Raw genomic sequence first — 24863 nt, 5'->3', positions numbered from 1 at the left:
TTCTCGACAAACCAAAATCAAGGAAGACGCCCCTACCCCCTCAGAGCTCCCACCTGTCCGCCTGTGATCTCCAGATGCCGCTTCAGCAGGTTCATGGTGTTGGCCGTGACAACGTAGCCTTCCGTCTTGTAGTTCTCGCCTGATGAGGGAAGGAAGGCGTCAGTGCACAGTTTAGCACCCGTGAGATTTCCACATTAAAAAGCTGAGCTGGATCTATTCGGAAGCTGCCCCAAATACGCTTTGTAAAGCACAAAGCCCGAATGTCAACTGGGATAACTGTGTCCAAATGGACCGTTTTTTACAGTGGGTCGTCTGATTTCTCAGTGCAAGGGTTGTCAGGAATACACAAGCAAGGCACTAGCTCTGGACATCTCCCCATGCACACCCCCTGGAGAAAGCCATGAGATGCATAACTCCATGAGATACACAGGAGTAGCCACCACCCGCAAAGCTCAGCGGCCGGGTGACAGCCAGCCAGCCGCCTAGGGCCAAATGCAAGAATCAGCCAAAAGGGGAACAAGTGTCTCCAAAACCTTCCAATGCATTTTCATCATGACATTTCATGCAACCAGCTGCAAGGCACAGCTGCAGCAAGTTCCTTTGGGTGCCCTTCATCTCCATCAGGCAGTACCTAAAGTTTCCATGACTCCTGGAACACTCAATGAACATGCTAGTAACTCCATAGAGGAATGGAGTCCAAGTCCCCTTGGGCACCCGGCCACTGCTGAGTGCAGGAACAGCTTACCTGGCTTATGGAATTTGAGTGCTTCGCCCCGCAGCTGCTCCATGAGAGATTTTGTCTCCTGGTAAACCTCATCTGCAGAGAAATGTTAAGGTAAGACTCAACCTGGGCTGCAGTCAAGAGTTTCAAGGGTCACATCTGCCAGAGCGTCTTTGTTTATGCATTTTCGTCATTTACAGCCCAGTTTTCTCCCTCATATGGGCCCAAAGTGGTTTGAATTTTCTTCCTGTCTCAATTTTATCTTCACAACAACCCTGGAAAGTAAGCTAGGCAGACAAAGAGACTGGCCCAAAATCACCCGGCAAGTTTCCATGGCAGAGCGGGGATTCAAACGTAGGTCTCCTAGATACTAGTCCAACACTCTAACCACGACACCCCACACTGTCTTTCCCCACACTGTCCTTTCCCCACGCCAGCACTGGTATTCAGAGTGACTGCCTCTGGATGGAGAGGTTCCATTTAGTCCTCATCGCTAGTACCAACTGACAGACCCCTCTTCCATGAGTGTGCTGATCTCCTCTTAAAGCCAGCTAAACTGGTGACTTGCACCAAGTAATCACTCTTCGAGTGAAGAAATAACTCCTGCTGTACCAGCTCTTCTTCTTCCCATCTCACATCTGTTGCCCATCAACTTTCCTGAGTGATCCCAACTTCTAGTATTATAAGGGAAGGGGTGAGCCCTTCCTTTCTCTCCCATGCATGACTTTGGCTCCTGACCAAAGGATCAGACTCTTTTGCCTCTGCCTTTCCTGCCTTCCCCTTGTTTCCTTCCCCTCCCACTGTCAAAACCTAAATTGTATGAAGCAGGGAGCAGGGACACATCTTGATGCCTTTGTTAATCTGTAATTATTAACCATGCTGGAACTGCATGATGGCGGGGCCATAATTAGGAGAGCTCATAAATGTGGAGAACACTTCTTTAAAAAGAAAAAGAAAACAAAGAACTGATTATTTTTATATCCCAAGTTTCACAACCCGAAGGAATCTCCAAGCAGCTTACATTCGCCTTCCCTTCCTCTCCCCACAACAGACACTCTGTGAGGTGGGTGGGGCTGAGAGAGCTCTGACAGGACTGCTCTGCGAGAGCAGCTCAGAGAGAACTGTGCCTGGACCAAGGTCATCCAGCTGGCTGCCTGTGGAGGAGTGGAAGAATCAAACCCAGCTCTCCAGATCTGAGTCTGCTGCTCTTTAATCATTACACCATGCTGGCTCTCATAAAGACAACTTCCACAGCTTCCCTCACTAGAGCACAGCCTTCTGCCTGCAGACACGGAAGAGCAACAGGTACACGTGCTTTCTCCACTGGTTTGCCCAAAGAGGTAAGGAAAGCATCCACTCTTCTGCCTTCCCACAAACTCATCAAAACTGAATTATTCAGGAGGGTTATTCTGGGCGGGGAATAAGGTTGCACTGCACTAAATGATTCACAACTTTACTTAGAAAAATGGCTAGGGAGCATGGTCTACCCTACAGTGTATTGCTTGCTGGAACCAGCAACCCACTATGGAATTCTGCATCACTTAATGCGCCATGTTACTACTTGCGCTGTTTATAGACTCCTTGTCGGTTCTGCAGCCTGAAGCCTATTTGCTCTGTTAAATGAATGTCCCGTGTGCTGATCCTGTTGGCTTGCTCTGTGCAATCCGCCTTGAGTCCCAGTGCAAAAGGTGGCCTATAAAGTAATAAACAGTCCCTGCCCACATTCCCAGCAGTGCGCACCCAAGCTAAAAGCCACCTGCAGCTTCATTGCACAATGTAATCTATTCCCCCTGAGAGCACTAGGGGGCACCCTGTCCTCAGTTGGACTGAGCTCTGGAAAAAGACCAGGTAGGGGAGAGGAATTTTCCAGAGCAGCGGACACATCACGTGTGCCTGCTCCGAAAGATCGGGGGATGACAGATTGCTGCCAAAGTCCTACTCCCCCTCCCTGCCAGCCCTGGGTGTCCTCTGTCACAGTGGACAGGAGGCTGAGGAAAGGGGGCAGGGCGCCGGGAGGCAGCAGAAGGAGACCAGGTAGGTTGCAGAATGGCTACAGGGCATAATGTAGAGCATGTTCAGCCAGGCCTTACCATTTTCCACCACAGCAGCCTTCCCTTTCTTCTCTGGCTCAGCAGCACGGGGCTTCAGGGCCTGGCAAAATGACAAGCAACAGAGATTGCCTTTAAGTTGGCCTGGTCTCAGGACTTCCAGGACGAACAGGCCCTGTGGGCTTCCACGACAGCCTGACAGAAAGAAACTGACTGCATAGAGATACATGGTGGGAAAAGGAGCCATGGCTTGACTCTTAGAACGTCTTCCTGGTTTGTTGAAGATCTCAGGTTCGACCCCTGGCATCTTTCGTTTAAAAAGATCAGGTTGCAAGTAAGAGGGAAGAGCCTGGCCTGGGACCCCGGATAGCTGCTGCCAGTCAGAGCAGACGATACCTGATGGGTTAGCAGGATGAGTAAAGCTCCAGTGTTCAAAACAAAGAAAGAAATTCAGGCTAAACAAGGTGACAGTTGCCATTCTGGTTGAGAGAGCATGACCCACCAATTTTAAAACTTGACTCCACAGCCAGCTGCCATTGGGGTTGCCAGGCTCCAGTTGATGGCTGGAGATCTCCCAGAATTACAACAGGTCTCCAGGGTAGAAATCAGCTCCCTTAGAGGAAAAGGGCTGCTTTGGGAGGTAGATTCAGTGGCATTATACCCCACAGAGATCTCTCCCAACCCTGCTGTCCCCACACTCCACACCCAACGCCTTCAGAAATTTCCCAACCCAGAGCTGGCAACCCTAGTTGCCATCCGGATAGGAGACCTACATCTCACAGCCTTCCTCGTGACTTTTTCGCTAGGCCTTGGCCCTTCTTCAGTGCTACACTGTGTTCTGACTGGAGGTAGCCACCATAGCACTTCCCTGTGGGAGAACTCATTGGCCTTAATGATCACTGGGTTTCAATGCAGGCCTCCCCCAGCACAGGCAACTCAATTCCCCTCCTCCCGTCCAAATAACAGGGTGCTGCCGAAGACTCTGGATTCTCCCCATCGCTTCAGAAATGCCGCCATGTTGTCCTGAGTCTAAGCTCTATTTACTGACCCCTACTGGCCAGCCTGGGGACAACCAATATGAAGCTCCGAAGCTGCATATCAGAGGAAAGGGAGGAAAAAAACTAATTGGATTAGATTTGCGGGAGGAAGTGAGCAACAAGATCCTGAATAATAGTGAAAATTGAACTTCTTTCTTTGCTGGAACATATGGCTTAAGGTATCAACTTGGATGTTTTTAGTATTTCGAAGTGATTCTTTCTTACCTTGGGGGCAATTGTTTCTGTAAACATATCAGAATTCTGCTAATCATTTTTTAAAAAAAGAAATCCCATTAATAAGTAACAAAGAAAAGTGAAGGAATAAGACGAGGGAGTGAGGTGGAGGGAATCACTAGGCCACAACCATTTGAGGCAGAGGTTAGCCTTTGCCCTAGAAAGCCAAGGCCTCAGGTCACATTATAAATCTTGCTTTCCCAAGTTTCGAACACTCTAATGGCTTGCATGACACTGAGTTGCTAAGCATCTCAGAGTGGAGGATGTGTTTCTTTCAGCTCCCAAACCAAGGAGGTGGCTTTACTCTGGTTGGTGGTAGGAAAGGAGATAGCATCAAGGGCTATGGAGAATCCTAATCCATTTGCAGACAAATTTCAAGTGAGGCTGCTCCTGTTATGTCCACCTTGCTCAGCTGAACAAGATCTACTACAGATCCTGCCCCACAGGCAGGCAGGCAGCAAATGGCTCTTAAGCACTCCAGAATTTTTTTACAGGTGGCTCCTGCTCGGTGGGACAGCTTGCTTGCTGGACAGGAGAGCTCCCACATGGTGGACCTTCAGAATCGTCTGGAATGTGCAGTTATTTGGGCAAGTGTTTTTTATGAGTGTCTAAACATCTGCCACAGGATCTGTTTTCATTATGTTGTCTGCAGCCATCTTTATGGCCGGTGCATTTACATTATTACTGTATATATGGGCTTTGTGATCCACCTTGAAGCCCTCTGGGAGAAAGACAGGGTAGAAATAGTTCCCTCCCCCCCACCCCCGTACACACATACAAAATCTGTGCCTAGCTAACCCCTAGTCAAAAAGGAACATGAGCCATGCTGTGTACCAACACACTTCTAGGGAAGAAAAGGCTATTGTGTTAAATACTTTTTAAAAAAATGGTTTGCCTTGAAAGCACAGAAACTTTACACAATATCCCCAATTCTCCATGTTTCCCAGTTAAGGGGGAAATGCTATTTAAATAAATGACAAAGATGACCTGATTCCAATGGTAACAAGAGAAAGAAATTTTACTTACAAAAAAACAGAAGCACATCTTACATGGCATATTCATGTAGATACATTTAAACTTATTATGAACATGCCAGAAAAAGGTTCACTTGCTTCAACGCCAAGACCAGGAAAGAAGAGGAGAGGCCCTCTATAAGATGAAACAGAAAGGCAAGCAATGGCCAAACAGGCTCAGCATCTAACCCATGAGAGGATGAGGCCACCTGCCATGTACTCAAGTGAGAGAGCCCTTTCCCTCCCGGATCGTTTTGCATGCTGGGTTACAATATCCAAGAAAGGCTATAGAGGTGGCAGCATAGGCTTACCTTGGGTTTCTTCTCCAGGTCTGCTTCTGTCTTCGGACCCAATAAGTGGAGCACCTGCAGGAGATGTTAAGGAGCTCACACAAGTGAACAAAACTTCCCAAGTGGTCTCAGTCAAGCCACCCTCTCTTAGCCTCAGCCCCCTGCCCCCAGCCTGCAGTAGCAAGGAAAGACAGATGCTCTTTAAAAACTGCTGCTAATTTGAAGTTTGTTTATGTCACAAAATGTGTAGCCCTCCTTTCTGCCCCCATTAAGGGCCACCGTGGCGGCTAATGGGCCAGTGAGCTGGCTCCATATCAGGCAGCTTGATATATCTTCTGTCATTCTTCAGTGAGCCCTGCATCAGAGGATGCCATACCTCCTACAGGTCTAACACAAGCAGGGCTTTCTGTGTTTAGGATCTGCACTATGCAAGTATTTAACACTCGGTGTAAACTTTCTAGCCTTTAAGGCTTTCAAAAGCAGGCTTGAAAGGACACGGGCCCATTATTGATGGAGACTGCAGGAGCCCCATGGTCTTAGCAGGTTTTACTGCTATCTCCAGTGTCCTTGTCCCTCCCCATTAATGGCAAAGGCAGGGAAAATATATGCCGTACAAGTATCTGCTAATCAGTTTCACCAGTGTGCTGAAGTGGTTTGAGTGTAAGACAAGAATCTGGGAGCCCCAGGTTCGAATCTTCACTCTACCAAGGAAGCTTGCTGAGCTTGGCCTATATCGCAGCATTGCTATGAGGCTAAAGCAGAAGAGAACAATACAAGTCCTCTTGAGTCTCCTTTGGGGAGGAAAAAGTGGAGACAATAAATGTGGGTCAAGGGGTTACTTGGGATGGGGGGAAAATACTGAAATGCAGATTTTATGCTGCCCTGTGGGTACTGAACAGGGGGTTGGACTAGATGACCCTGGAGGTCCCTCCAACTTTATGATTCTGCATCCCCATCTTTGAAACGCAACCCTTGTCCATTCAGTCCAGCCAAACGGCAGCCAGCCTCCCTGCCCAGATCTTCAAGCCTCCAGCATACCTGCAGGTCCACTTCATTTTTAATGATTTTGCCATCTGCCCATTTCAGCCTGCTCCGGGCCTCCCCTGCAAGAAAGCACAGCAGAGCTGCTTGTACCGCCTTCATCAGATGTGTCTGACTAATCCTTGGAAAGGGATGGAGGAGGCATGAAGCACTGAGCTCCCAAGGCCACCCCATCTGCCTATCTAGGCCACAGGTGTCCTTTCTTTCCGTAGGGGGGTGCACATGATCCTGAAGTATGACCAACACGGGAAAAGACTGGAGGAGGTGGAGGGAGGCCGAAGAAGGGAACTGAAAATGCCCAGTTTGACCTCAGCCAGGCATTTGGCTCCTGAACTGGCTAGGCACCGGTTCATGCAGCAGCAACAGCAGCTGTGCTGCATATGAGCCTGCAGGAGGCATCCATGATCATTGCCATAAGGTGGCAAGTCCAGAAAGCGCATGGAAGATACCCTTGGAGGGGATTTTGACTCCGCAAGGAAGAGCTGTGCAGGATGAAAGCCCTGGAAGGACACCGTGTCAGAGATCAGGAAGATGTGGATTCAGTTCCCTGCTCTTGTTTGGTGTAGTGGTTAGGAGTGCGGACTTCTAATCTGGCATGCCGGGTTCGATTCTGCGCTCCCCCACATGCAGCCATCTGGGTTACCTTGGGCTCACCAAAGCACTGATAAAGCTGTTCTGACCGAGCAGTGATATCAGGGCTCTCTCAGCCCCACCCACCCCACAGGGTGTCTGTTGTGGGGAGAGGAATGGGAAGGCGACTGTAAGCCGCTTTGAGCCTCCTTTGGGTAGGGAAAAGCAGCATATAAGAACCAACTCTTCTTCTTCTTCTCTTCTTCTCCTCTTGGGCCGGTCACTCCCTCCTCCTTTCAGCCTAACCTACCTCACAGTGTTGTTGTGAGGATAAAAAGGAGGAAGGGAGAATGCTGCTTTGGTTGCTATGGCAGGAGAAAGCGGCACAAGGGGAAGTTGCCACTGGAACGCAGCAACAGAGAGAGATTCCACTAGAAACCACCCTGCCTAGCTCCCTGCCCTTATGACTTCCTCAGGGTATGAGACTCACCCATCAAAAGCCCCGTGCTAAAGCGGTAGCGCTCCGAAAGCAGCTGAGCTTTGTGTTTGTTGATGGCCATTTCCACCTAGAAGGAGAGAAGCAGGAAACATTCTGAGTTTTAAAAAAAGCAGCAGGGACATGCAAAGGAACTGCCGGGCAAGGAGTAAAATTGCCTCAAGACAACAGAGCTTACAGCCAAGAGATACACCTTATTTGATTTATAACTTTTAAATGGAACGTAGGTATGTTGGCAAATGGATCTGGTTTGGTTTGTATTACCTTTGTACACATTATGATATCTTGTTAATTATTATGAAACTATTTGTAGATTTTGGGGTGGCAATCATTGGGGAAGAATCAGAAAACGGGAGAAATGTACCGGGGAGCCCGTTCTGATCGCCAAGATGTTGAATGATTATTATATATAAAATAACAGTGGATAAGAGACTCATTGTTTTGGCCTTTTGATTTTGTTTTTGGCTTATCTGTAACATTGGGAAATCAACAGTACAGTTTCTTTGTGCCAAACCAACAAGACCTAGAGCAGGGGTAGTCAACCTGCGGCCCTCCAGATGTCCATGGACTACCATTCCCATGAGCCCCTGCCAGCATTCGCTGGCAGGGGCTCATGAGAATTATAGTCCATGGACATCTGGAGGGTCACAGTTTGACTACCCCTGCTCTAGGTCTTGTTGGTTTGCTGGCAGGGGCTCATGGAAATTGTAGTCCATGGACATCTGGAGGGCCGCAGTTTAATTACCCCTGACCTAGAGTTTAAAAACTCATTCAGCTTTAAAATAACGCAGCATGCATAGATGGGGAACACTGGGGACTGTGTAGGGAGTGATACTACAAGGTCACACTCTCCCCTGATGCCTTGAGGGGCAATTCTGTGCCAACACGGAGGAATCGTTGGCCGAGACACCAAGCAATGACAGCAGCATGCAAACGGTGTGCAGGAATTCAACAAGGAAGGCTTTCCGTGAAGAGCTCGATTTTGTCCTGCAGGAGTCTGGGCCTCCCAATCGACGACTGCTTTCAAAAGGCATCCATGTCAAAAGGCTGGGCAAATATTTTCACCGAGAAGGCCCGAATTGTGATATCCTCCCAATACCTTTCTGAGTTTAAGCCAAAAGACTGATGCCCCTCACGGTAAGCGTTGTCTCTGCCTTCACAAAGAAGTCACACAGCAGGGGTTGTGTGCAGGCACAACTAGTAGAAAAGAGCAAGCATCCAGGAACCTTAAAGTCCATCAAAATCTGTGGCAAGGATGGAGCTTTCAGATATCTGAAGGAGTGAGCAGTGACTCACAAAAGGTCCTGCCCCACCACAAATCTTTAAGGTGCTCCTGGACGCTTGCTCTTTTCCTGCAGGCAGACGAACACGCCTGCCCACCTTGATCTGTCTCCAGGCACGAGTGGTTCAGCAGAGACCTCCTGTCCTGCTTCAAGAACGTGAGGGGAGCTTTTTCACAGCATTCGTACTCACAGCCTCTTCGATCTGCTCAGGGGTCACCGTCACACCAATGCCACACTCTCTGTCAAAGTCTGCTGCAACGATGGAAGCTCCTGGGTGGCTTTTAACATACTCCAGAGCAGCTGCAGGAACAAGACAGACTGATCAGAAGGGAAGAGGGACAGCAGGGCGTGGCAAAGCACATGGCCAATGTTTCCTTTACGCTCAGCATTCAGTTATCTCATCTCTAACTAGGATCATAGAATCATAGAGTTGGAAGGGACCTGTACTATGCAGGACACTCACAACCCTGTCACTCATCCACTGTAACCTGCCACCACCTTGAGCCTTCACAGAATCAGCCTCTCTGTCAGCCCCTCTGTTTAAAAATGTCCAAAGATGGAGAACCCACCACCTCTCGAGGAAGTCTGTTCCACTGTGAAACCGCTCTGTCAGGAATTTCTTCCCGACGTTTAGACGGAATTTCTTTTACATTAATTTCATTCCATTGGTTCTGGTCCATCCCTCCGGGGCAAGCGAGAACAACTCTGCTCCATCCTCTATATCAGGGGTAGTCAAACTGTGGTCCTCCAGATGTCCATGGACTACAACTCCAATGAGTCCCTGCCAGCAAACGCTACATGGGAATTGTTGTTCATGGACATCTGGAGGACCACAGGTTGAGTTCCCCTGTTCTATATAGCACCCTTTTAAATACTTGAAGATGGTTATCAGATCCCCTCTCAGTCATCTCCTCTCTAGGCTAAACAGACCACGTCCCCCCAACCTTTCTTCATACGTCTTGGTCTCCAAACCCCTCACCATCTTTGTTGCCCTCCTCTGGACACGCCCTCGTTTGTCTACATCCCTCTTCAACTGGGGTGCCCAAAACTGAACTGAACTAGACTCATCCTGACCTGGATAGTCAAGCTAGCCTGATCTCCTTCAATCTCAGAAGCTAATAAGGGTCAGCCCTGGTCAGTACTTATATAGGAGGCCACCCAGGAATACCAGAGTTGTGACCTGGAGTCAGGTCATGACAAGCCACCTCTGAACATCTCCTGCCTGGCAGCCAGACAATCATCTCCTGGCTACATAGCACATGTACCATAAAATAAATAATAATGTTAGATGGGATTTTCTACTACTGCACTGCTGCTTCTGCCTAGTTAGTGGGGTCTCCCTCTATCCTTCGGAGCTCCAAGTGGCAGGGCCCAAACTTAGAAGAGGCGTTGTGTCCCATTTGCAAGCCTGCATGGGGATCTCACAACAACTGGGCCAGCCAGGTACGAAACCTTAACAGAAGGGAAATACCCATCAGACAGTGGATCATATCCAGAGAATCACGTTGTTTCCAGGCCTCAAGGAAACCAGTGACTGACTGTGCATTCATCATGAGGCTTAAGGATGTAGGCCAAGGCAGACCTGCCATTGCAAAGATGATAAAGAGGAGACCATTTTTGCTGTAGCCAGCGTTCCTCCCCACCACGCGCCATACCGTTGAGCTGCAGATCGGTAACAATCTTCTTGTTAGCGATGTACCCCACCAGGAAGCTGAGATGTTTGGGGTCCTTGAGCCGAGAAGCCACATTATATAACAGAGTGCCAACTGTCTTGTCAAGCGACGGGCCGAGAATTCCTTGAGCCTAAAGAATTGGGGAGAGGACGGAGTGGGAATGTTAAAAGCTTGATCTGAAGTCACACCCAATTTTATCTGATTCTCCTACGATGCACGTGTTCTGCACATCGGCTTGAGAAAGAACATGCCTTTGCAGATCTTAACATGGGAGAGGGCAGAGAGAACATTTCTTAGATCATTTCATAGCGTGGTGCTGTGGCTTATAGAATCACAGAATCATAGGGTTGGAAGGGACCTCCTGAGCCATCTAGTCCAACCCCCTGCACTATGCAGGACACTCATCCACTGTAACCTGCCACCCCCTTCACAGAATCACCCCCTTGAACCTTCACAGGCTCAGCCATGAAGGATTTGCTTTGCATTCAGACGATTCTGGGTTCAATCTCCGGTTAAAGGATCAGGAAGCAGATCATATGAATGACCTCTGCTTGAGACCAAGAGCTGCTGCCAGTCAGAGTGGACATTAGAGAACTTGACAGACTAGTGACCTGACTGAGTATGAAACAAGGTTTGCACGGTCACTTGTGTTTTAGCTCCCATTCACAACCCAAATGAACTGTCAAGTAGGTGGAACTGGATTTGTCTATCTTCGTCCCTTGTTGTGAAAATTCAGCTGGTATCCTACTGGATTAGACCATTGGCTCACTTAGTCCATCGATCTATTTCACACTGTGGCCATCCACTAGCGTAGCGATCCCCAACTTGTGGGCCGCGGACCACATGTGGTGCGACTAATTGGAGGTGGGCCCCGAAGGACACCTTCTCCCCCCCTCCCGGCCCTTTACTTCATCCCCTCCGCCCCTTTACAACACACTTCGGGTGTCATTGTCTCCCGTCACTTCCAGATGGGACTATCTCGTTGCACAGAAACAAGCTCAGGGTTCCCATTGATCTGTCATTGTCATGAGTTAAAATTTCCATGAAAATAAAATGTTCCTTATGTTCATTGTTGTGGCGTGTCTGTATCTTATTTTGAAGGGATGTTTAAACATTACCATAGTGATCAGAGAGCGATAGGGCAGTGGTTGAGAGTAGAGGAGTAAACTACCCCCCCCCATTGGGCCTCAGTAAAAGGCATTGAGTGGTCCCCGGCGTTGAGTGGTCCCCGGTGATAAAAAGGTTGGGGACCACTGCACTAGCGGACCCCAAAACAGGATGCATAGAAACCCCCATCACTTCCTACCGCTGGCATTCATAGATTGACTGAGTTTAGATGTGGAGGATCCCTTTCATAACCAGAGTTAAATTCAGGTGGGTAGCCATGTTGGTCTAGCAACAGAAAGAAGTTTGGGTCCAGCGGCACCTTAAAGACCAAGAAATTTTAATTCTGGTCTGGGCATCTGAAAAAGTCCATATGCAGATGAAAGCTTATACCCGGAATTAAGTAATGTAGGTCTTAAAGAGGCCATCAATAGAATTTTCCTCCCAGAACCTATTAAAATGCCAGTGGCCATCAGAACATCCATTGGGAATGAGTTCCATAATTTATTTCTCATTGACTAAAAAAATATTTTCTTTTGACTATCCTGAACCTAATTCCATCAATGTCATCAGCTGCCCCTGAATTTTAGCATTAATGGAGAGGGAGAAAAAGCTTTCTCTCTCCAGTTTCTCTAACCGCTGCATAATTTAATAAGCCTCTATCACTGGAGTGACCAAACAGTGGCTCTTCCAGAGTCTCATGGTAATTGTAGTCTATGGACATCTGGAAAGCCACTGTTTGGCCATCCTTGTTCTATCATGTCCCTGTTCTAAACTGAAAAATCCCTGTCTCTTTAGCTTTTCCTCATAGGGAAGATGCTCCAAACCAGGGGTAGTCAAACTGCGGCCCTCCAGATGTCCATGGACTACATTTCCCAGACTACAACTCCTGGGAATTGTAGTCCATGGACATCTCGATGGCCGCAGTTTGACTACCCCTGCTCCAAACCGTCATCTTGGTTTCACTTTTAAGATGCAGCCTTCTAAATGCAGCAATGCTATTTAGATATATGAGGACAATGAAATCAGAGTCCAGTGGCACCTTTAAGACCAACAAAGATTTATTCAAGGATTTATTCAAGATCTTTGCTGGTCTTAAAGGAACCACTGGACTCTAATTTTGTTGTGCTACTTCAGACCAACACAGCTACCCACTTGAATCTATAGATATATGAGGACATTCTATTATTGGCTATCTTATTTTCAGCTTGCCTTTTTATCACTGCCACACACCAGGTCAAAATGTTCATTCAAGCTATCTGCTACAACCCTCCCAAGATCTCTTTCCCTTTCGGTTTCACCCAGTTTAAACGCCATCATCCATTCAAAGTTAGGAGATCACCACAGGAGATGGCTAACAAGAACTAAAGTGATCTATCCTCTTCAAAACAGCAGGGCAAACCCATACATTCCTATAAACTTGCGGTGCTCTGCAATTAACTACACGGGGGAAACGAAATATTTCAATTTTTAAAATAAGAAGAGCGGAACTGCTGGGTGAAATTTGACAGAAAACTATCCAAGAGGATGCTATGTGCCAGAATGACCTTTTTTTTTTTTTTGCAGAGCCTCACGGAATAATGACCTGCAGAAACCCAACTCCTGCAGCGAGGGGGGAAGGCTACATCGGTTGGCTTCCTGCCTGTCATATGGCTCGTCTCAAAGGCACGGGAGACGCAGCGGGGGAGAGAAGAAAAGGAGGGGGGTGACCTGCACGACAGCCTCGCGAAGTAGCGCGGTGAGCGCCTCGTTCCGAAGGGTCTCGCGCGCCTTGCTCTCACTCAGACCGATGCGGACGAAGAGGCTTAAGGCGTCCACGCCGTCCGCCGCCATGCTGTTGCGAGGGCCTCTACTTCCGCCCGCGGTAGGGCGATTGGCCTCACCACTGTCCCGCGCGTCCAATCGGGATGCGGAGTGCTGACACGTTGAGGAATAGCGACCAATAAGAGGCACCTAGTTCCTTACATGTCCAATGTGAGAAACCGGTGCAAAGACACGCCTTTTTGAGGCGGCGCGACGCACATGTATTTATTTTATTCATTTGGTTTCTATAGGGAGGGGTGGGATTTTTGCGTCTTCCCTTGAAGCTTCGCTGGCAGCCTAAGTAGTAGGCGAAAGCAAAAAAATCCCGTGTAAGGTCTATATGATTTTTAAATATAATACTGGCCACTTGTCTTCTTATATATGTCCATTTATTTCCAGAACCAATTATCGGTATGTATTTAAAAATTATTTAGACCTTGCACGTGTTTGTTTTGTTGTTGTTGTTGTTGTTGTTTCTTTCATCTTTATAGGGCAGCCTTTCGTATCTGGGTTTTTTTGAGGAGGGATTATTTTTTTGTACACCTTTGTAGCCTGGAAAGTGGTGCGTCCCTGTGAAACTGCGTGATGCGGCAGGTGTGTGTCTCTGCAGTGTAGTTGGGGGTGGGAGGCGGATGCTCGCTGGGTCTGAGTGTGGCATAAGAACATAAGAGAAGCCATGTTGAATCAGGCCGATGGCCCATCCAATCCAGCACTCTATGTCACAGTGCCACTGTGACAGTGGCCAAAACCCAGATGCCATCAGCAGGGTCAGAACTCCAGAGGCCCTCCCATTGTTGTCCCCCAGGCACCAAGAATAAAGAGGATCGCTGCCCCGAAAGAACCTTCCATCCATATGTTGTGGCTCATAGCCACTGATGGATCTCTGCACCATATGTTTATGCAATCCCCTTCTTGATGCTGTCTATGCTTGTAGCCACCACTACTTCCTGTGGCAGTGAATTCCAGGTGTTCCTTGCTAAGGATGACACTCCCGAGGTGAGGACCTGGGGATCCCCTGGAATTATAGCTCATCTGTAGGGAACAGAGAACAGTTCCCCTGGAGAAAATGGCTGTATTGCAGAATGGACTCCATAGAGTTAAATTCCACTGAGATCCCACCTCAAATCCCATCCACTCCCGGCTCCATCCCCAAAGTCTCCATGTATTTCCCAACCCACAGGTGCCAACCCTATTCGTTACTCTTTGAGTGAAGAACTTCCTGTTATCTGTTTGAAGCCTACTGCTAACCACTGATGGGCTGGAGGTAGGGTTGCCAGATCAAGGTTGGGAAACTCCTGCAAGTGTAGGGATTTAGAGAGGGGAGGACAAGGACCTCAGTGGGGTACAATGTCATAGAGACCGCCGTCCAAAGCATTCGTTTTCTCCAGCGGGAAATAATCTGTAGTCTGGAGATGAAATGCCATTCTGGGGAATCCCCAGATCCCACCTGGAGGCTGGCATCTCTAGGAGGAATGGAGAAATCTGAACTTTCCCACCCACATAGCAGGCACCTAGGCTTTGCTGTGATCTTTCCCAAAATTGTCTGCCAACGAGATTTAGGAAAGACCACAGAAAAGTCATGTAAACATGAGGTGCATAAATGCTTCCCCAATGCTGTGGGAAAGCAGGAGGCAAAAATAAAATCTTTCCTGCAGCTTTCAATAAAGGCAACATAACCCACGTGAAAATGTCCCTTGTGTATTCCAGGATCAACTTTAATGCGTTTTACTTCCTTTGGAGGAGAAAGGGCTGGGAGCTAATGAGGTCATGGTAATATTTCCTTTATTTACAAAATATACAAATACAGATCAAGTGGAGTCCCAGAGGCTACCTTACGTCAGAATCCCAGAGAGACAGAGGGAGAGCCTAAAATGCACTCCCCCAATGTGCTTTACCTTTTGCCAATTCACTTCTCCTATCTTCCTCCTCAAGAGGGACCCAAAGTGGCATTTACCTTGTTCTTCTGTCTTCCATTTTATCCTCCATTTGAGGCAGGTTAGGCTGAGAGTGCCCCTTCAAAGATCGCTGCCTTGTCGTGGCGAAGGGGCTTGCGTAGCTCAGTGAAGCTATGCCGTGCAGGGCCACCCAAGACGGACAGGTCATAGCTGAGAGCTTTGACAAAAGGTGATCCACTGGAGTGTCAGAATCACATGATTACTGCCATGATTAAGCTTGACCTGAGTAGTTCCATCTTGTATCTATGTGTTCATGTTTTTCTTGCTGTGTAACCCTGAAATGCCTGTGTAGTAGTAACTGTAACAATTATGCCAGACTGTGTTATCTCTGAAAATGGTAGCTGTGAAACACTCAAGGCTGAAGACAGGCCTGTTATCAACTTTGGCGGGAGGCCCAGGAAGGCACCTGCAGGAGGGGGCTCCCGGCCTCTGGGAATTTGTCTGGTTTTGGGCGGGAGATTGAACCTGTAAAAGGGGATGCATTTCAAGTATTGATCAGATTCGACTTTTGAAGTCTGGGTGTCTGAACTGCTATGCAATAAAGGCTTTCTATTAATCCAGAAGTATTGTTGCTAGTCAGCCTGACATGAAGGAAATGGCAAACCACTGTGCCACAAAGATACCACAATATCTGCCATGAAAACTCTATGGACAGTTTCAAAAGGCAAAACAATATGACACCGGAAGATGAGCCCCTCAGGTCGGAAGACGACAGAGAATGAGGTGGCTGGATGGAGTCACTGAAGCAATCGGTGCGAGCTTAAATGGACTCCGGGTAATGGTAGAGGACAGGAAGGGCTGGAGGATCATTGGTCCATGGGGTCGCATTGGGTTGGACACAACTTCGCACCTAACAACAACAAGGCTGAGTGTGACTGGTCCAACCACTCCATCAATGGTCTGATATATTTTCTGGGATGGCATTCCTGCCATGGGAGGAGGTTGTTTAATTTGACCTGGTCCAACACTGAACTGAAGATGCAAAACCTTGTATTTTTTATTCATATATACTGCCTATAATTTATGTGAAGATGTCAGGCCATACAAGATGATGAGACATTTCACCTGTTATGAATATATATATATATATATATATAACTTGGCTATCCCAAGTCAAAACTAATTTTGGAGTGCATTTGGCTGATGATGATGTTTGGCTTTTGAAGGGGATAATTGATACTCATTGGGGTGCATGACCTGACATAATTTATTGTTAGCTGTAGAGAGGTTTATAAAGTGCCTCCTTTATATCTCATAAGGCAAACACTAATGAAATATATTTAAAAGCCTGATTTTAAAAAAAACCTAAAAGGTGATATTGAGACTTACTTTTGAGTCAGATTACTAATGTAATTGTGACAGAGTCCATGAGTTCCATCTGGTGTTAGACATGTGATCAGCTGCTAGATTTTGTATCTTTAATGGGATGCTTCCATTATTTTGTTTCTTCTCAGGAGGCCAGGAATACAACCTCAGATGCTTACCATTTTAGAAGAAGAGTTGGTTCTTATATGCTGCTTTTCCCTACGGCTTACATTCACCTTCCCTTTCCTCGCCCAACAACAGATACCCGTGAGGTGGGTGAGGCTGAGAGAGCCCTGATATTACTGAAGAAGAGTTGGTTCTTATATGCCACTTTTCTCTACCTGAAGGAGTCTCAAAGCAGCTTACATTCACCTTCCCTTTCCTCTCCCCATAACAGACACCCTGTGAGAGCTGTGCTATTACTGCTCAGTCAAAACAGCTTCAACAGTGCTATGGTGAGCCCAAGGTCACCCAGCTGGTTTCATGTGGGGGAGTGGGGAAACAAATCCGGCCTCCCATATTAGAAGTCTGCCCTGCTAACCCCTACACCAAGCTGGCTTTTAAATCTGCATACTTGCTTAGCAATTTATACGTGATGCTTACAATACAAGGTATTAAGATAATGGTCCCAGTCCCCTTTTTTAAAAAATCCAGGCTGAAGAAGAGTTGTAGAGAACTGAAAAACTTGTGTACTGATTTGTGTCGTAGTTGGTCTTTATAAAAAATACTTTTTAAATTTTGCGGTTTTTTTTATTTAGACAAATATGGCTCCCTACAACCACAGCCTGCCTCACAAGCATCACTCCATGCAGGCTCCCCAGTCAGAGGTAGTTTGACTGGGCAGGTGGCTAGAGTCTTATTGGCCATTTTTGTTGATAACACAGTTTCATGTAGATAAACAGGATAGTGTAATTCAGCATGGAAGAGGATCTGGGAGGGTAAGGGTTAAGAGAATTCTGTCAGGTACACTTGGCCACTGGCCCCACCTTTTTACCACTGAGGTACCCCTGAAACATTCTTCAAGCTTCAAGAAACCCCAGAAGTGATGTCAGCTGGCCACATCTCACTGCCACACCCCTGGAAGTCACATGTCACCAAAAGTGACATCACCCACCGGATGTGACATCACCAGGCCACTCTCAGAGCACCGGAAGTGACAGCACAGAAATATTTTCAGAAGATTTATGAACCATACCTGCACTCTGGACTTGTGACCAGTTTGTTCTTCTTCACCAAAGGGAGCCTGCAGAAACAGGGCCTTTGCCGCTCTATCACCTTCCCCCTTCCAATGCTAAAAACAGGGTTGGAGCAGACCTGTGCCACGCCATCATGCTTCCCCTGCATTTAAGTTGAAATGAGAGTATTTACCTCTCTGGACTCGAGTTACTACCATGTGCCCTGAGAGCTTCTTGTGTTGCAGGGTGGTAAGGCAGCCAACATGCTGTCTAAAGCTCTGCCCATGAGGCTGGGAGTTTGATCCCAGCTGCCGGCTCAAGGTTGACTCAGCCTTCCATCCTTCCGAGGTCGGTAAAATGAGGACCCAGCTTGCTAGGGGTAAAACAGTAATGACTGGTGAAGGCAGTCCACCCTGTCTGCCAAGAAAATGCTAGAGGGCATCACCCCAGGGGTCAGACATGACTTGGTGCTTGCACAGGGGATACCTTTACCTTACAAAATTCCTTGCCAACGGATGTATCAAAGGTAATGGTGGGGCCTTCATTTGTCTCACACAGGAGGCATCTTCACATTCTTTCATCTGTTCTGGCGCAACTCTAAGCAGAATTATATCTTTCTAAAGCCATTGATTTCCATGGGTTTAAAGTGTGTCACTCTGTTTAGGATTACAGTTATATGGTTTGCCAACAACCTGGAGAGAGGTGGGAATAGAGGCTATTGTTTACCAACAATGTGATTTCCCTCCATGCCATTAAAAGCTTCAACTGCCCATTTCCACATATTAAGGCTGTATTCAAAGGGCAGGACATTCTTTTCTCCATACTGATGGCAACACTGTTCCTTTAAAAGTCTTCAAAAGAGATGACCAGCCATTAGGCAAATTTCCCCTAACAATTAGAACCCATTGATGAAACATCATGCAAAGGAAGATTCACTTAGCAGCACAATAGCATGAAGAAGAGAAAACTAAAGAGGCTTCCTACTTTTTGTTAGGACCAACTACATTTTAAAGATCACAAAACAGTAGGCAGAATTTTCAGTGCACTCCTAAGCAGAGTTGATGCCTGTTGACTCCAGTTGTATGGCAGTTTAGGAAAGAATTGTCAGTAGGATGATGAAAAACAGCCTGTCCCTTTAAGGAATCTTAATGTTTGGAAATAGAGCAAAAGCTTTTCAAGGCAGTCAAGTAAATAAAGTCACCTGTAGGTTTGCCACCATCCATCTAGGCCCTGGAGATCTCTCACTTTTACAATTGAGCTCTCAATGACCAAAATCAGTTCTCCCGTAGAAAATGGCTGCTTTGGAAGGTACATTTTATGGTTTACATCCTACATTCCCCAAACCTGGTCTTTCCCAGGCTCTACTCCCAAATTTCCTGGTATTTCCTGGGTCTCCTGTCAGTAAGTGACGGGAGTCTCCAAGAAGGAGTTAGCCGACCTAACAAGATTTTAAGGAGGATCATTAATGCCAAATTAAAAATGCCTTTTGGCTCTATAACAACTATCCTTCAAATGGGATCATCACTCAGATTTAAGGTACTTAACAGCTCCTTCTTAATCTGAGTTGTAGCCTTCTAAGCTCATTGAGTTGAGAAGGGTGTAATTATTTAGGACAGCACTATTAAACAGGCTATAGAACCACATCCAGTTGGAATACTCAGCAAAGGATCTAACACAATGAGATATTACAAATACTAGAAGAATTTTCTTATCTGTAATGGAGCAAGAAAATAAGCATGCAAATAAGAGCTGTACAAACTGCACATTAGAGGTTCTTCTCATGGATCGAGTAACATGACCAGGCACAGATAGGGCAGAAATCCAGTGATGGTGGTGATCAATTGTTCAGGAAGGGAAGAGAGGCTAGATTCGGTCTCTGCTGTCCTCCCAGAACAGATAACCTCTCACTATAATGAGAGGTACAGTTCAGTGGCAGAACATGTGGTTCAGTCCCTGGCATCTTGAGCTAAACCAGTTCAGGTAGAAGGAGTTGGGAAGCCTTCTTTTTGGCGCAAGACCCTTAAAATAGGGGTAGTCAACCTGTGGTCCTCCAGATGTTCATGGACTACAATTCCCATAAGCCCCATGGGCTCATGGGAATTATAGTCCATTAACATCTGGAAGACCACAGGTTGACTACCCCTGCCTTAAAAGATGCAGCCAGCAGTCTATTATATGCCCTTACTCTATATAAAGTGATATGACTTGATCTCTCCACACACATCCTAGCAACAGAATGCTCATTTAGGGGGAGGGGTATGTTCCAGTTTGTGGTATAGGCCCCCTTGTTTAAAAACAAATCATACATTAATGGTACAAATTCTTATTGTTATTGCCCATATGCTTTGAGAAGCCTTCTTATCTCAGTCTTGGTACCAAGCAATTTGCAGACTTTATATCTTCCTATAGGGTTGCTAGCTGACTTGGGGAGAAATGTCCCACCCCCTTAGTAAAGGAAGGTTTCATGTATGGAAATAAGAAACGGATGATTTTCAAGGCATGGAAGAAAATAACCACCTGGTCAATAATATCCCCTTGAAGCTTGCAGGGTGGCCAAGCTGCAGCTGGCAAAACCTGTGAAAAATTGGGGGTGGAACTTGGAGTGCTGGTTTCATGCCAACCCATTAGACAATCTAGCATTGACAAAAATGTTCTTGGTAGATTTTCTGCTGTGTTGCTTCCATTTTTTATGGGAAGTGATTGTAGCACATGCTCCAACCCTCTCTGTTGCCTCCATCCAGCTCCTGAGGTGCCAGCAGCAAATAGCTGGGATGCCAGGAGATCTCCCACCCTATAGAGAAGCCTGACGTCCCTGATGCAAGTGACAAGGCATTTTGTTTCTCCAGGCAGTTGGAAACCTCATCGTACAATTCTAAGACCTGTCTTATGCTAAAGCAGACCCATTGTCTGTCCAGTACAAAAGAGAATCTAAATCCCAATGGGCTTATGTTGGAGCAACTCTTCCTTGGATGGCACTCTTATTATGGTGTAAGATAAGATGTAATGTAAGATATAATGAATTCCTCTGGACTTAGTCCAGGTTTTCCAAGTGCTGCTTCCTCAGCACCATGTTCTATTGAGCTGTGGCCGTTCACCTAAAGACTATGTCAAGCTGAAAGAATTTAAGGAGCAGGAAATTAGGGACACATAATCCTCTATGTGTTTACTCAGAATCCCTGAGGCTTACTCCAAACTAAGTGCTTAATAGGGTGGCAGTCAAAAGATCCCACAAGTATTGACAGAGGTTTTAAGGAGCTACCTTATATCGTCCTGCTATCTAATCCAGTAATTTATCCAGACTTGCAATAGGCTTTCCAGCATCTCAGTCAGAGGCTTTTCCCAGCATCAGGAACTGAACCCCGGACCTTTCACCTACAAAGCTTGCATTGTAAGCAGGGTGACTTGCTTTATGTTCCAACGAGGAGGTAAATGTAACTTGGCAATGACTAGCTGGTTTCCCCCACAGACATACTATGACCGGAAACAATACACAGAAGAGGGGGCTAGCCCAAGAGAATATTCCCTGTATCAAGAATCCACATGCTCACATCTCCCCTTCCCATAATGTCTTCTTGATTCGTACGAGTTACAGGAGGAGCACGTGATTCATGTAATTATTCCCTCGGACACCCAGATTCGGTTTTTCCATTGACATTATTTCAGAAGTCCTTTCAAGCAAGGGATCAGACAGAGGCTATCAGAGGTCTCACACCTGTAAACATTCCCTTTGTCAGGGCAAATGTTTGTAGCAGCCAGAGAGTCCCTAACAGCACCGACAGGCAGGGCTGTCTTTCCCCTCATCAGTGGAACACCGAACTAGGTAAAAGGTTGCAAATATTTCTAGTCTCTTGCATCAATGACTGACAACACCGTGAATCACGAAGCAGGGACCTGATGCGTTCCAAAGGGCAGAAAGTGGCAGAATTCCATCAGCAAGATCAACAAGCCCTAAAAGCAACGCTCCCCTCCCCCTCCCCCTCCCTGCCCCCAGCTTAGTGAATGAACCCGCTGGAGATCAAGAGCTGATCGGCACTTCTTTTGCACGAGCGAACACGGGACCCTTTCCCCCAGTTTGACGGCTCTGTGATCATTTTTGAGCACATGAAACTTTCCATGAAGCATGGGGTGGCCCGTTCTGGGTTGAGCAATACCTGGAGGCTTTGGGGGAGAAGCCTGAAGAGCGTGAGGTTTGGAGAGGGGAGAGATTTCAATGGGGTACAATGCCAGAGAGTCCACCTTCCAAAGTGGCCATTTTCTCCAGATGAGCCGATCTCTGTTGCCTGCCCTGGAGGACAGTTATAAGAGTGGGAGATCTCCAGCCACCGCCTGAAGGTTGGCAACTGCCGTAGTGACCCTGGTATTCTTTGCTGATCTCCCATCTCAATACTGACCAGGGCTGATTCCACTTAGCTTCCAAGCTCTGATGAGTTCGGCCTACCCTGGGCTTCCTTGTTTTGTACTATAAAGCAGGGGTAGTCAACCTGTGGTCCTCCAGATGTCCATGGACTACAATTCCCATGAGCCCCTGCCAGCAAACGCTGGCAGGGGCTCATGGGAATTGTAATCCATGGACATCTGGAGGACCACAGCTTGACTACCCCTGCTATAAAGGATCTATTTGGCATACTTTCATTTCACCTTTCCTCCCGAGTGGTCTGGACATTCTACGTGTCTGCCCCTTCCCCATGTTGTCATTACAACAACCCTCTGAGATAGGTTAGGCTCAGGGAGGGTGATTGGGTAACAAGAGTGAATCTAGGTTTCCCAGATCCTAGACAGCTCTGAGCACTTAACCTCACAAGCTCTAATCTGCACTCTGCCAAGTGACCACTATAGGACCTCAAAAGCCAATAAAGTCTTGCTGTACAATACAACAAAGGATCCATAACCTATTAGGTTATGTTCTGTCTCTGCCTCCAACCCAATAGACTCCGTAGTGGCTTTGCCAATAGGCTGTCAGGACTCTGGTTGCCCTGAAGTATTTTTAAAAGGAGCTAATCATCTCTAAACATATCCATGCACACTTTCAACTGCAACAGCACACAGTCATAATACTTAAAATGTTATGGGTCTTTTTGGCACAGTAAAGGGTTTCTATTCAAGTACACTTTGTTGTCCAATACATCCCCTAAATCAGTGGCTCTCAACCTTCCTAGTGCTACTACAGTTGCCAACCTTCAGGTGGTGGGTGGAGATTTAATACAAGTTCTTCCTATTGTGGTGACCCCCAACCATAAAATTAGGCAAGTGTTCTTTCCTAGAAATTAAACCGAAACTGACCAACAGCATGAAGCTCCATTGTTCATAATTGTATATACATTGGTTTTGTTCCGGGGTTTCTCAGCTCAGTTTTACTTCTTGTCCCACCATGCCGATCTCGCTCTTTTCCGCTGCTCCAGACAGACGAACGCTCTATCTCGATCTACCCCACAAGGCTGTTGTGTAGATGAAATGGAAGAGAAGTGATGTTGGCCACTTTGGGACCCCCTTGGAGAGAAGGGCCCTGCCGCGATCCCTGTGAAAGGGTCGTTTGACCCCCAAAGGGGTCCCGACCCCCAGGTTGAGAACCACTGATCTAAATCTTCCTCAACAGTAATACTGCCTACACCCATGTCCCTAATCCTGTTTCCGTGTAGGTCCTTAAATCCGTCCTTTTATTACTTTAAGAGTTTTTTTGGGTCCAGCTTTAATTCCTTCAGATTCTTTTGAATTTTGAAACCATCTTCCACTGTGTTTTTGAATTCGTCAATGAGCTGCCTGCACCTTCATCTAAGTCACTGTAAGGATTTGAATAAAAAGACTGAAATAAGAAAGAAAAAAACACCTTATGAGCAAAGTGTAGTTTTACAAGAATCAGACGGTGAAGCCTAGCTTTCAATAATTCTAGTTCAAGACAAGATGCAGACAAATAGGCAGCCTCGGATTAAAAGATAAGGCTGTGTGTAAAGTTTCTGACTTTACGGAATGTTCCTACATGTTTAATTTATGCAGCAAGTGTGTCCAAGTAACCATTACTGAGATCTAATTTTAGACCTCTGGTCACTATAATCTGTGATGCTCATCAGTGTAAGTTTAGAGAAAATGGCCACTCCATCCTCCATTTCAGTGGTGTAAAAATAGTTATTAGTGGGTTTTGTAGGAAGGACTGCCAACTCAGGTCATTCAGAAAAACAACGCCACTAACTTTGACATTCATTCCCCAGATTTGTATATGTTGTACTTCTACTGCCCTTCTCATCTCATTTATGACTAGTTTTGTAATATAAAGTTACTCATCTAATAATAGATGGGGCAGCATTCACAGCTGTGCAGCTAGTTAGGTGTTTTCAACTTGGTGCTTAGAAAGTTGTTCTGTTTGTTGCTCATTGTGACCTAGTTTCTCCTCAGAATCAACCTGACACCATCTGAATAACCAGTTTCCATTCTCTGGTGACAGGCTTTACTACGTGATAAAGTCTCAACACTGCACTAAATGTAATTGGTCAATACAAATAGCATACCTGATAGTGTTTAAGGAGCAATTGTGTCAGCCAGCTATATTCAACACACTGTGCTGATGTTCTTCACATACAGCTTATGTGTCACTATGATTGTCAGGGAAGCCATTTGGGTTAAAAATAAATCCAAACCTACATTTCAGTTTTGCATTGTTCTACAAATTAACCTAATTCTGGCCTGTCTCCTGATTCCAAACGGTTTAATTGCCATAAAGTGTCTCTGTTGTATTTACTGTGTATATTACCATGGAAACTATCTTTTCTCCCTCAGATATCTGTGTATTTTGGTCTACTTTCATGAGGTAGAGTCCAGGTTCCTTAGTTCTATTTGCTAGTTTGAAAGTTACGCTGAATGCTTTTGGAGATGCCCACATTGAATAGAAAGAAAAAATTGGGGCACATTGCATAAAAGACTCTAAAGATGCTGAATTGACCTTCCATAGAATTGAAAACAATGATCTTCAATGCATGGACTACTCTCAGTTTACTTGAGCAAGTCCATACAGTACTTCACACATTACCTGCACAGAGAGAGATGCAGTTGTCAAACATTACACAGGTGTGTCGGAAGGACCAAGTCAATTCCCTGGCATGCAGCCTACTTACTTGAATGCAGCA

General features: G+C 46.5%; 1 protein-coding gene and 1 long non-coding RNA gene across 2 annotated transcripts in view; one reads left to right on the top strand and one right to left on the bottom strand.

Annotated features, from left to right (window-relative positions):
- Nucleotides 1–13443, bottom strand: part of QARS1 (glutaminyl-tRNA synthetase 1) — a 28422-nt gene extending 14979 nt beyond the window's left edge. The window contains exons 1-9 of the mRNA XM_077324919.1: nucleotides 13221–13443; nucleotides 10389–10536; nucleotides 8924–9033; nucleotides 7445–7520; nucleotides 6382–6446; nucleotides 5365–5418; nucleotides 2812–2872; nucleotides 746–817; nucleotides 54–139 (exon numbers count right to left, since the gene is read on the bottom strand). Coding sequence (XP_077181034.1) covers nucleotides 54–139; nucleotides 746–817; nucleotides 2812–2872; nucleotides 5365–5418; nucleotides 6382–6446; nucleotides 7445–7520; nucleotides 8924–9033; nucleotides 10389–10536; nucleotides 13221–13343 — 795 coding nt within the window. The 5' untranslated portion in view covers nucleotides 13344–13443. The remainder of the gene's footprint in view (nucleotides 1–53; nucleotides 140–745; nucleotides 818–2811; nucleotides 2873–5364; nucleotides 5419–6381; nucleotides 6447–7444; nucleotides 7521–8923; nucleotides 9034–10388; nucleotides 10537–13220) is intronic.
- LOC143831699 (uncharacterized) lies at nucleotides 2381–7446 on the top strand. The gene is made up of 3 exons (XR_013228941.1): nucleotides 2381–2755; nucleotides 4535–4627; nucleotides 6430–7446. It is a non-coding gene; the product is annotated as an uncharacterized LOC143831699 (long non-coding RNA).
- Nucleotides 13444–24863: the final 11420 nt, after the last annotated feature.

Source organism: Paroedura picta, chromosome 3, assembly GCF_049243985.1.
Source record: "Paroedura picta isolate Pp20150507F chromosome 3, Ppicta_v3.0, whole genome shotgun sequence".
NCBI classification, from domain to species: Eukaryota; Metazoa; Chordata; class Lepidosauria; order Squamata; family Gekkonidae; genus Paroedura; species Paroedura picta.
The sequence above is the reverse complement of the archived record's forward strand: the minus strand, read 5'-3'. Positions and strand labels throughout refer to the sequence as shown.